The 12,537-nt window shown below is 44.7% G+C and overlaps 1 protein-coding gene across 1 annotated transcript; it reads left to right on the top strand.

The window, feature by feature from the left end:
• Positions 1-297: 297 nt before the first annotated feature.
• Positions 298-11,311, top strand: nfil3-5 (nuclear factor, interleukin 3 regulated, member 5). The gene is made up of 2 exons (XM_083764968.1): positions 298-578; positions 7,145-11,311. Exon 2 carries the CDS (start codon positions 7,296-7,298, stop codon positions 8,940-8,942), a length of 1,647 nt encoding a protein of 548 aa, XP_083621094.1. The 5' UTR covers positions 298-578; positions 7,145-7,295; the 3' UTR covers positions 8,943-11,311.
• The last annotated feature ends 1,226 nt before the right edge of the window (positions 11,312-12,537 follow it).

A 12,537-nucleotide genomic window follows, 5' to 3' on the forward strand; every position in this document is an offset into this window, starting at 1 on the left:
AGACTGTTACTGTGGACGCCACACTGATACAGCATGACACTTAATTGTTTACAACAGGGCCCACCTTTTTCAAATCATTCAGAAGATATACTTTTACTAACTTCAACTCTTGGCTCTTCAACCACCGGTGGCTGGCTGGATGGATTGGATCACGATGGATGAATGAATACGGAACCAAAATGTGACTAGGCACACACAGGCAGCCTAAGAGCTGTTATGCAACCGCTGACCTACTAACACATATTCTAGAGGGGAGAGGGAGATAGAGAGAAACTGGAGCAAGTCCCCAGCATAACACATGCACTCAAAGCCAAGCAGCAAGCAGAGGAGGAACACACGGGCTAAACTAAGAAACCAGAGGGAGAAAAAAAACTGGTTTTTCAACGGCAAAAGAAACATCAACTTTGGTTTCTTTTTGGAGAAAAGAGAAAGACAAAAGAGGGATCATCATCAGATCAGACGTACAGATACAGTCACACAGAAGAGGAAGCAAACTTCAACTGCGGAACAAACAGCTTTTGTGTGTGTCGGTCGGGCAAGCCTGCATTTTTTTGGAGACACGTCACTTTTTTTTGAAGGTACGTTATTGTGGGGACCCCGATTGATTGAAAACGTGGTGGGGGGGTAAACTTAATCCTAGTTATTTATGTCACATCATCACATGCTAATAATGTCGTTATTACACATGGATTTAGATGGATTATTATGGTGTCTTCTTGGCTGTATATGTAGTCTATCTGTGTGTGTTGTATGAAGTGGACACGATGCTGTAGCTGTTGGCTGCATGAGGCATTGTTCACATGGCGTCGATGGCGACTCACTCACCCTAGCTACCGGTAACGGTTGTTAAACGGTGTGGTGTGTCCGTGACTTTGAGACATTATACGACCTATTATCGTTTAATACAGGCGTCGTTTTTTATGATTTGAGACTATAGTGTCCCTTCAACAGATCAGGTTACTCCTAGCCCCAATTTGTTGTATGGTTTGTGTTATATAGACTTATTTGAAATATGCGGATTTAGCTCTGTGTGGGATAGTATAGCCTACTAGGAAGGGATCGTGAAACGTGGTCAATGTGTTCAATGTCAAGGCGAGGCGAGGCACTCTGGCACTGGAGGCAGTTTAGTTTACCCCTCATGGTGGTGCTTTCCAGGGAACGAGCGTGCTGTTATAGCCTACATTGTTATAGTCTACCTTTTACACACGCTTGTGTTTGTGTGTCACTACGTCACTTTTCTCACAATTCCCCCCAAAATGTTTATTGTTTGTGTTTAAAATAAACTACCCATCGGTAAACTAAGGGTAGACGTACCATTTCGTTTGTTTCTGCATTAGGCCTACTTAATTTAAGTCTACACAATTAGAGAATGTAGAATATACTTGTTATTTTTTTACGTTATTATGTCTCCTAAAATGGTAGGCTACAACATCAATACAGCATGTCTATTGTGGACAAAATCTTGAAACAAAATATTCAAAGTTTTAGGCCTGAGAGGCTAAATGTCATCAAATGGTGGTCTGTATGGCTCAAAATGCTGACTAAATAATGGATCTTGATAAGATATGAAAAGGTTTCAAAACCACTGAAATGCATGAATATAGACAGAGTGAAATCAATAAGTGCTTTTTAATTAGAATATATATATATATATATATATATATATATATATATATATTTGTATATTAATCAATGAACAGATGCAAAGAAATTGTTAAAAAAAAATCTTATCAATTGATCATTCAGATTAACGTCTTAAACCCTATTTTTACATTCTTGTTGCGCTGGTTGTGAGCTTGTAGATTGATTCAAATTGGATATTTTATTTGAATTTATTTCAATCAATCAATTACTTTGATTAACTGTTTAAACAAACAAACAAACAAAAATTATCTAATAACAATTACTAAGCATTGGAGGGACTTGGAGGTTGTGACATAAACAGTCTTGAGAGAAGCAACGACCTAGCCATTCTCCCGTGGGAACATAATCCTGTAATTTAATCATGTTTTCACACTCATTTTCCATGTCATTCATAATAGATTTACAACAACACGGCCGAGCTCATTAAGTATTCAGTACGTCGGTATGAAGTCGAACACAAGTGTGATGTATTATAGAAATGAAACAATGCTGCTGCTGTAACTACGCCCTCACTGAACTCACAGGAACAGACTTCATGATAAAAGACTCTCTCTTCTTATATGATAAAATATCAGACACAGAAAATGGAGGCTAAACCCACCAGATAATGATCCCCCCTCTATGACACGCAAAGCCGTCCCAAAATCCCTGTGTGAGAGATATCTTTGTGTGGCCTTTGTTGTGTAATTAGAATTAGCGAGCATCCAGGATGTGGTGTGATGCAACGGACAGACAGACAGACAGAACCCACCCTCTGGCTTTGCCTGCCTGCCAGACAGACAGAGAGAGAGAGAGAGAGAGAGAGAGAGCTCTGCTGGGCTCTTTAGGTTGCCAGACGGTTGGTCTGGTTTCAGGGCTGTCTACTACATCACTACCTCCCAGCCAGCTCTCTGAATATAGGTCAGACATGAGGTACGGGGGCAAGAAGAGCCAACAGCAGCACCAGGACTACTTTGTCATTTTATCTAGTGGAACATGTGTACACACACACACACACACACACACACACACACACACACACACACACACACACACACACACACACAGGGCAGGGGGAAAGGACGGTGCACATATTTCATTTACTTTACTGACTGGCCCACTTGTGCCGCTTTATTATAGCAGGCATGTCTTCTTTTTATAAACTTTGTGATGTTCCTTATAAGTCTAGCATTCTATCACACAGATGATAAAGCTTTGACCTAAATGTCGTAGACTGTGAACGTTGTCTACTTAAGTAGAGGCCATCTAGTATTGGCTGTCACACATAGTGAAGATCTAAGGAGATATCCTAGAAGTGCACTAGTGCAGATCTAAGCCATACCGTATGGGTGTGGAACTGTGGATCTCAGTTGGCGGGGCAGAAAGTAAACTTTGAGAAGTTTTAATTAGGTGTGATGATGAAACCTTTAGGATATTCTCTAAATTAGGACGATGCTCACTACCATGTGAGATTTGGAAGTGTATTTTCATCAAAGACTATAGGGGTTAGTCAATACGGGGGCACTTAGAAGTGCTCGTTTCCAGTATAGGATCCTTTGTAAACACGACAGAGTGGAAACAGGCAGCCATATAGGACATGGCAGCAGTTGACCTGGAATGTTTGGATTCCGGGTTCCAAGTTCCGCGGGCTTCTTTCTTAACACAAAGCCATGGGACAAAATGGAGATGCCTGGCTGGGGCCCCCCCTCCACCACATGTGTGTGTGTGTGTGTGTGTGTGGGGGGGGGGGAGATCACTGCGGAGGTGGAGGAGGGGAAAGGGATGCCATACATTACCCAGGCCAGACTTGCCTAGGAGGGAGGGGGGGGGGTCAAAGGTGCAGCAAGTGTCTGAGAACTATGTAGTCGGTGCCAAACATTTTCTCCACTTCCAACAACAGCCCCAAAACCCACACACAGACTCGCAGCCGCAGGGAGTTAATTCTTTGTTATTCAAGTGGAAAAACCTATTCGAAAGCCTCTAACGGTGTGTGTGCGTACTGAATCTCTGTAGCTCTCTTCTTAGATCCATCTTAAGCGGTATTAATCCTGATATTACCGTTTTAAATTTGAGCTTTTAGCTGTTGCTTAGACTGCAGCATGCAGCACACCAAGCAACAATGCCAATTTCAAACGTTTGCCTCCATTATGATTAATGATGATTATGATTAAAATATATAATTATGTATAGTGAAAACAATAGATCTACAAACTTACAATGCATGGCATTGTGAGCTTGTGGATCTGCCATTTTCACTATTTGTGTATGCCACCAATGTACAACAATGTATAATACATTGTTAAGTGGTTAATCAATCAGACTAATCAATTTGGTTGATAAAAAAAAACTATCTATCTTTCATGTCGATTTATTGATGCATAATATCAGTAATCTTTAGAAATCAGATTGATATCTCATTTCACACCCAGTAGGATTGTCAGTTCAAATCTGATGGGATATGATGTTTCCAATTGTTTGTTATTTGTTTGTTTTTTTTGGGGGGGGGGGGGGGGTTTCAAAATCTGATTTGGGGGTTCCGGACATGTGAACATAGCTTAGGTGTTACAGCAGCACATATCCAGCAGAAACCTGTAGCATCTATCTCATCTGCCATTGTGTAATAAGGCTTACGCATGTGTTACACAAGCTCTGCTTTGCATCAGAGAAATTCAGAGCACGTATTACAGCAGTCCCCTCCTCTCCCCGCAGTCCCAAGAGAGAGGCTGTATATGATGTGAATTTAGCTGCAGATATGGGTGTGTGCTCTGACGTCAATACCATTGACGTTTTTTTTTATTCAGCAATTTCATAAGGAATTTATGCTTAGCTGAATAAACGTTGCATAACCAGCCATTGCGGGGGTTATTTGATTTTTATGTATATTCTCCATTTAATTATATAATCATGTTTTACAATCATTTTTCAATTCACATTTCTTCGGTCGTCCAATGGTTTTTAGTATACATTTACAAACAAACATAATATAAAACAATTGGGAGAGGTAAAACGTGTGTGCATAACAAAAATAGAATACACGAGAGAGTAGGCCTACATGAACTTGTGAGCATTCATTAAAATAAGGCACATGAGTAAGACTAGAGTAGGCCTATTTTTAGTCACACAATCCTTGCCTCTACAAAAAAAATTGCGGGATTCATAATCCCACTTTCTAAATCGGTGACGTTCTAATGTTCTTCGTTTATTCTCATGCCGCAGTGTCGATGAGATGACGCGAGCACCGACCACCAATTGAATTCCACTAGTCCCCCCCCCCCCCCCCACCACCACCTCTTTCTGTGGCTCTATTTTTAGCGTGCACTATATGGCGCTTTTCCCCTCTCCGTGCCTCCCGCTCTCTCGCAGTCCCACTGACCTATTTTAATGGCGCAGGAGGAGCGCTCGTTGCGTCTTTTCTAGGTCAGTGGGACAATGCAGGCATATGCATGCGTCCCCCCCCTCCCTTCATTTCCCGCTTTAGCAGCCCCCCTCTCTCCATTGAGTCTGTCTGGAAATTACCAGTGTGTGTGTGGGTGGGGGGGTGGGTGGGCGGGAGTGCAGGGGGACTCGTTGACCTCATGTTTTTTTCCCATGTCTGCTAGTGCTTCTGATCCAAATAGGAATTCCTCGTTGTGCTGCTATGGACTATGAAAGGAAAAGGGTTAGATGGAACAAGCAAATTTATTTCACTTCCGCAAAGAACAAATCTCTGTTGAAGTCTAGTACGAAGTGTGAAGTATGTGTTATGTGACCCACCGTCTACACTGGCTTCTCCTTTATCCATGAAATTCCTAAATGATAGGCCTTGGCAAACACATGGTGTACTGTAGCCTTTAAGCAAAGAAAATATCAGAGGAGCGCAAGCCAAGGGACTTCAGGGACTTACTGTATGACGTTGTGACTGTGCCATTATGTAATAGTAGCATAGAGTTACTAGTTAGGTAAGAGGCAGAAACCCCATCCTAGCACATGTTGGGTAACAGCGACGAAAAATAGACTAGATTGGATAGGGAACTATTATATATATATATATATATATATATATATATATTATTATTATTTTCAATATATTATATTGAAAAAAATGACGCACGCACGCAAACAGAGCAGCAATTATATATAGTACCACGGGCATCCTTGATAAACGGAAGTTATACTAACTATGTATTGGCTCTATAATATTATAAAGCTCAGTTTCCTTGTTGTTAAGAGTGTCTGCCCCTGAGACTGGGGGGGGGGGGTGTTCATACTGTACCAAAGACTCTGAGAGAAATGTAACCCAATGCCTCCCTGCGTGGCACTCAGCAATAAGAGGTGCATTGGGAGTTAAGTCCCTGCGGCATACAGTACTAGCGTCATGTCCGGGGACATGAAGTACTTGTACTTCATGTCCAGGTACTGGACATGAAGTACAAGTACTTCATGTCCTTCTACCTCACACTATACAGAAACAGGAGATATAGGCTCCTGCCCTGTTATGGGCCTCATGTTACAGTGAGGCCCATTATGACTTACGTATTACATAAGTCATATAACAGTGAGTCAAGGCAACACACTGACACATTGTTGTTATGGGACCCACTGACCCAGATTAGTACATCATGTTTGCATGCACTCCTTGCTTAAAAACAGTTTTCATGTCGATGATTGACCCTCGGATCTCATTGTAGCTAGTGTGTTAACTGTGCAGTGGAAGAGAGAAAGAAAGTTTTGCTTTGAAGCAGGAGTTTGGACTACTTATTATGCGACCTGGACCATTGGAACATACGAATACAATTGCAAAAATAGCAGACCTACATGCTCAATGCCAGTCATTCAGCTAATATAGACAGAGGTAATTAAAGTGGGCCATGTTTGCATGTTTGGAAATGTAACAGAAGCAGAAATCAATAATATATCAGTATTCCGATATTAACCTGGGGGCCACATTAAGTAATGGTGGGGGCTGCATGTGGCCCACGGGCCGCCAGTTGGCCCATGCATGCTGTAATTCACCTCCCTCCCTCCCTCCCTCCGCCCGCGTCTGCCAGTCTCTGCACTGAACTGGCACACACCACCAGCCCGGCTCTATAGTCTCAGAGTTATGTGACAGTGCAGTGTCTTACACAAGGGCTCTGCAGTCAGCAGCACAGTCCCATGCAGCCCATGCAGTACTCTCTCTCTCTGCCGCAAAATGGACACACAGAAAGAAAAGAGAAGGGTGAGATGTAGAGGGGGGGGGGGGGGGGGTTGTGACTGAGAAGTGCAATTTAGCCTCTGGCTGGCAGGTTGTGTGCATGAGTGGCAGTTAAGTTAAGAAATAGGATAGCATCGGTTATTATTATGAGAAACACTAAACCTTTCCCAAGTTGAACAGATATTACATAACCCGAATTATCTTTTTATTTGAATTCTTTCATATTTTACTGTAGGCTACTGTGTTGGATATCTGTCAACAATTTGATACACTGTACTTTTAGTTTAGTTTTTCATTGGGACAAGTTATTAATGTCTCTCTCTCTCTCTCTCTCTGTCTCCCTCACAGTTCCTGGTGAGCAAGCTGAAATAAGGTCCTCAGGTTCAGCGGTGGAAACGGAGTGACCCACATCCTGTATAAGACGTTCAGAAGCAGGAGCAGCCCCTCCCCCCCTTTGCCCTCACTGCCAGAGTTGTACTCTGGCCCTAAGTCAGTTATAATGGATAGCCTGAGCTTACACCTATCCTCCACCAGCACGAAAAACACCCTGGATGTGGACACGTATTCCAACTACTCGGAGAGCATCCCGTCCCCCCTGCCCGACGACGAGCCACACAGTGGCCGCCAGAGCAAATCCAGCAAGTCCAACCTGAACTCCCGGCGCAAGCGGGAGTTCATCTCGGACGAGAAGAAAGATGCGTCCTACTGGGAGAAACGCCGGAAGAACAACGAGGCCGCCAAGCGGTCGCGGGAAAAGCGGCGCCTCAACGACATGGTGCTGGAGACGCGGGTCATGGCGCTGAACGAGGAGAACGTTCGTCTGAAGACGGAGCTCCTCCAGCTCAAGCTGCGCTTCGGCCTCATCAGCACGGCCACCTACATGGAGAAGAGCCAGCAGATCACCACCGCGGCTGCGGCCGCCACCAGTGACATTGGGCTTGACATGAGCGACATGAGTAGCACCCCCAGCAACAACAACAACAACCCCTACCTCTCCAGCAGCGGCTACTCCAGCACCTCCCAAGTCATGATGAACTCTGACTCCTCGGAAACGGAACAGTCCACCCGCGGCGAGCGCCACACCCCGCTCCCCAAGTATTCCCCGCACGCCCACAGCGGCTCCCTCTCCGACATGTCCGACGGCTCTTCCCGAGACAGTCCCGAACCCATGGGCTACAACATCAAGAGGGAGTCCTCGGCGATGGAGGTGAGCAGAGTGGAGAGTGACGGCAACGCCGACGGGATGCCGAGCAGTGCCTGTCACAGCGTCAGCGCTCCGGCGGCCGTTCGCCAGCAGATCGCTCAGGACGGCGAATGTGCCATGATGGACTACCAGAGCCATCACCAACAGCGCCACCCAGAGGCCTCCAGCCCCGCCGCGCTCCACGCCACCTCTGCACAGAGGAGCGTGATCTTCCAGCACCGCTCCAGCAGTGGCCCTTGTTACGTCATGGATGGCCAGAGGCCACAACGTCCGAACCAACAACAGTATCAAGACCAGCAGAGCAGACCGTCACAGCAGCACACCTCCACCTCCCAGTCCTCAGAGTGCACCTCCCAGACCATCATGGAGGTCACGGAGAGGCTGGAGAGAACTAAGACCGTAGACTCGCCGGCGCAGTACGAGTTCACCGGCGGTCATGGTGAGTCCGCACAGCAGCAGCAGGGACAATATGACCACTACACCTTCCAGGGTGTGGAAAACGGTCACCAGCAGCACACGGACGGCCGACAGAACCCTTTCGCCCCGAATTTGGTTCACAACAGCGAGGAGGGCCACCAGTCCTCCTTCCAGCAGCACCACGCCTACCTCAACGCGCTGGACGAAGAGCCTCCGGTGCTCACGTACGAGGGAGTCTCCGGAGCCGAGGAGGGCTTCTACCAGGAGGGCAAAGACACCTCCTCCTCCAGCGACGGGGAACCCCGCAGCTCCGACAAGGAGGGCGTCTCCACGGACGACGAGTCGCCCTCCTCCTCCTCCTCTTCCTCTGGCTACCACCACCACCAGAAGGAGGCCAAGGAGGTCAAGGGCACCGCCCTTCCCCACAAGCTCCGTCTCAAGCACAGAGGAGCAATGTCCAGCTCACAGTCGCCGTCCCCCGCGCTGCCCCAGCATCCTTACTTGGCTCTGTCCAGCAACCAGTAGCACCACGGCGGGCCCGGCGGAGAACAGAGACACTAGAGAAGGAGAGCGAGGAGGAGGAAGAGGTGGAGGAGGCTAAAAAAGGGAACGGGGCCGCCACCGGGGGCAGCTCTAAATGTGGACTTGTTCAAAAACACTGACCCGGTCGGACACACTCTCTCTCTGGTGACTATAGTTGGATGTAAAAGCTAGTATGCGAGCTAGCCATCAAATTTCACTGTGTCACCCCTTCTTTTTTTTTGGACATGGTGCAAACCGACCCCCCTCACCCCCCATCACTCTACACATCCATCTCCACAACAACAGATGACTTTAAATCAGTGAGGTGTCAGGGAGAAGAATAAAACTCTCGAGGTCGAGTCTGGATTATTTCCCCAGGGAAATGTCAGACGTTATTCACTCAGCTGACACACGGTGGGTGGCCAGCACAGGACAGGTCCTCCTACACTTGCAAGACATTGTGGGGGAAATTCCCTTTAACCAAAGAAATGCATCCTTCCCTCCGTATCGCCTCTCTGGACAAAGAGTTTATTAGGCTCTATGCACTCAGGATAACCCTTCCTATACTTCCGGGGACATTTTTGGAACCCACACAAGGACACTTTGAGACCCACTGGTAGTAGCAGAGTGTTTCCAGTGAGCCAATTAGTATCATCTGTAACACCTGTGTAGGAAGTAGGGAAGGGGCCCGGAAATACAGTAGGAAGAGTTATTGTGCATATAGCCTATTCTTCCTCCCTACAAACACACCAGTAGCAGTTTTCATTACCCCTCCATTTCCTCTGTGAACACAGAATATCCCTTCACTTCTCAAGCACTTGGATTGTATATTACTGTGATTTATAAATTTGCATATATTGAATATATATTTTAAGAAAAAAAAAAAAAAAAAAAAAAAGTGGGACACAGCAGCAGCAGTCGTAGGCTATGAAAAGCTGTCTGTGTGTTCTAGTTGAGAGTTGTACAGTTCCTCATCGTCATTCAAGTAAAATGCCTCAAATGTATTTCTTTCAAACTTTGCTAATGAGCCACAGGTAAAAAACCGAGACAGACACAGCCAGGGACACACATAGCTGTCTATTAGAGTGGCTAGCACCACTCAAAAAAATAAAAAATAAAAGAAAAAGAAAACCATTACTGATCCATGGATCAACTGGAGGTCGTTCTAGTGATCAGCCTTTGACCTCTTAGACACACACACACACACACACAACTCCTCAGTCAAGGCCAGTAAATCCACATATCAGTCGAGGCCGCAGTTACTTTCGTGCCGCATTGTTGGCCAAAAAACATCAAGCACAAGGTCTTAGACTATATCTTCAATTTATTATCAAGTGAGAAATTTGTATTTCCCCTGCAACAAATAAAACAAACACTAGAAGGAATCAAATGGCTCTCCCAATTGCAACAACAGGTATACAAAGCTGCTCTTTTCTAAGGTGCCTCTTTATTATTGTATTGTCTCTTTTGTCGCCACTTTTAGGCCAATGTTGCTACGATCCCACTCACCTCTGCACTGAGTTCTTTTAGTTACAGCATAATGCAGTCTGAATCATGCTGTAGTTGCATGCTGGTGCCACACACACACACCGAAACGAGCGGATCTACAAGCTCACAGCGCTATAGGGCTGTCTGGATTACAGCACTTACGTTGACGATAATAATTGTCTCACAAATAATTTGCTGTTAACGATTTATTTGTGTTTTTGGCACTCACAAAGCATCACACCGCGACACACTGTGAGCTTGTAGATCTGGCCGTCAGTCACATGGGCTTGTAGATCTGCCATCAAATGGCAACAACAAAGTATACTATACAAGCCCTCAAGAGTGTCCTCACTCCCTGGTGCCTCGATGCCTCCTCTGGCCACTGTATAAGTGTATACATGTAAAGTTCTCTATTTCTATCTCTTGTATACTGTTATTTTATTATGTTATTATTATTATTATTATTATTTTCTATTTTATTCCGTTTTTGTGTTATTTTTGTTTGTTTTTGTTATCATGGTGTGCATTTCAGTTCCACTGTTGTCGTGTCATTTTCCCTGCGCTCCCCCCCCCCCCCCCCCCCCCTTGTATCTATTTGCCCATGCTGACCTTTGCCCCCCCCCCCCCCTCCTGTTATCATCATTTGTACCTCTGTGATGCTGTATAATGTTTGTTGTTTGCCAAAAAAGAAGGCTTAATGAAAATGGAAGTAAAATGGAGGAGGAAAGGCGTGTTGTTCGGATTGTTGTGGCTACGAATTGCTGTACGTCACATGATTTGGATAATAATGCAATGTGGATACAAACATGACTTGTCTTTTGATGTGAAAGATATAAAAAAGAAAAAGAACAAAAAAAAAGGAAGAAAATAAAATGTTAAAATTATTCCTCTGGACTTTGTATGTTTTTTTACAAGTATGAAGTGATTGATTGTGATTGATTGATTGATTGAAGTATTTATTATCAGTTTGCAGAATGGGTACATTTCACATGAAAGCACAATGAAAGTGTACAAATAAACACTTCTATATAAAAAACTGGAAATCATGTAAGGAGGTAAAAAAAAGGGAAAAGAACCCAACGTGTCAATCTACATTGACACGTTGTGAGCTTGTAGACTGGCCATATTAACTATTCAAAAATGTTTAGCAAAATAGTAAAAAAGAAAAGAAAAAAGGCAAAGAAGTTTAGGGATAAGGGGTTTAGCGGTAACGAAAATGGAGCCCCTAATCTAATGTATGGAGAAGGAGGGAGACCCGCACAAACTTGCTGGTTCAAGAGATGTATTTATTTAAGAGTCATTGTAGCAACTCATAATGTAGTCATAACAACGTTTCCACCTTTAGGCCTTAATTCAGGCATAGTTTGAGAATAGGCTGAGATTCTCATTAAATATACAACAGTAGGTTTAGGCAACCAATCACATTGCATATAGTAATCATTCACCAGATAGCAGCTGTGAAAAACCCAGTCATGTGACTAATTAAGGCGCAGTACTTCTGTAGAGCATTCCTTGTATATCATTGAAAGTCACCAATTGCAACAATACAGGGAAAAATATTAAAGTCACACCATAAAACACAAGACAATCAACATACAATTAATGGGGATCTAAAATAAACAATTAACAAACAAGCAAGCTGGTAATGCCCCGTACAGAGTAGACGCTTGTTGGTGATGTGCTCAACAGGGACGAGCACATCACCAACAAGCGTCTGTACGGGGCATGAGGATAACGTAAAGCTGTACCAGCATCACTAAACCATCTACACAGTCTGTACGGGGCATGAGGATGACGTAAAGCTATACCAGCAGCACTTAACCATCTACACAGTCTGTACGGGGCATGAGGACGATGTAGAGAAGCTATACCAGCAGCACTAAACCATCTACACAGTCTGTACGGGGCATGAGGACGACGTAAAGCTATACCAGCAGCACTAAACCATCTACACAGTCTGTACGGGGCATGAGGACGACGTAAAGCTATACCAGCAGCACTTAACCATCTACACAGTCTGTACGGGGCATGAGGATGACGTAAAGCTATACCAGCATCACTAAACCATCTACACAGTCTGTACGGGGCATGAGGATGACGTAAAGCTATA

The sequence above is a fragment of the Protomyctophum parallelum genome, assembly GCF_964188405.1.
Source record: "Protomyctophum parallelum genome assembly, chromosome: 5".
Taxonomy (NCBI): Eukaryota; Metazoa; Chordata; class Actinopteri; order Myctophiformes; family Myctophidae; genus Protomyctophum; species Protomyctophum parallelum.

Coding starts and splice junctions, on each gene's coding strand:
- nfil3-5 (XM_083764968.1), top strand. CDS start 7,296: ATGGATAGCCTGAGCTTACACCTATCCTCCACCAGCACGAAAAACACC.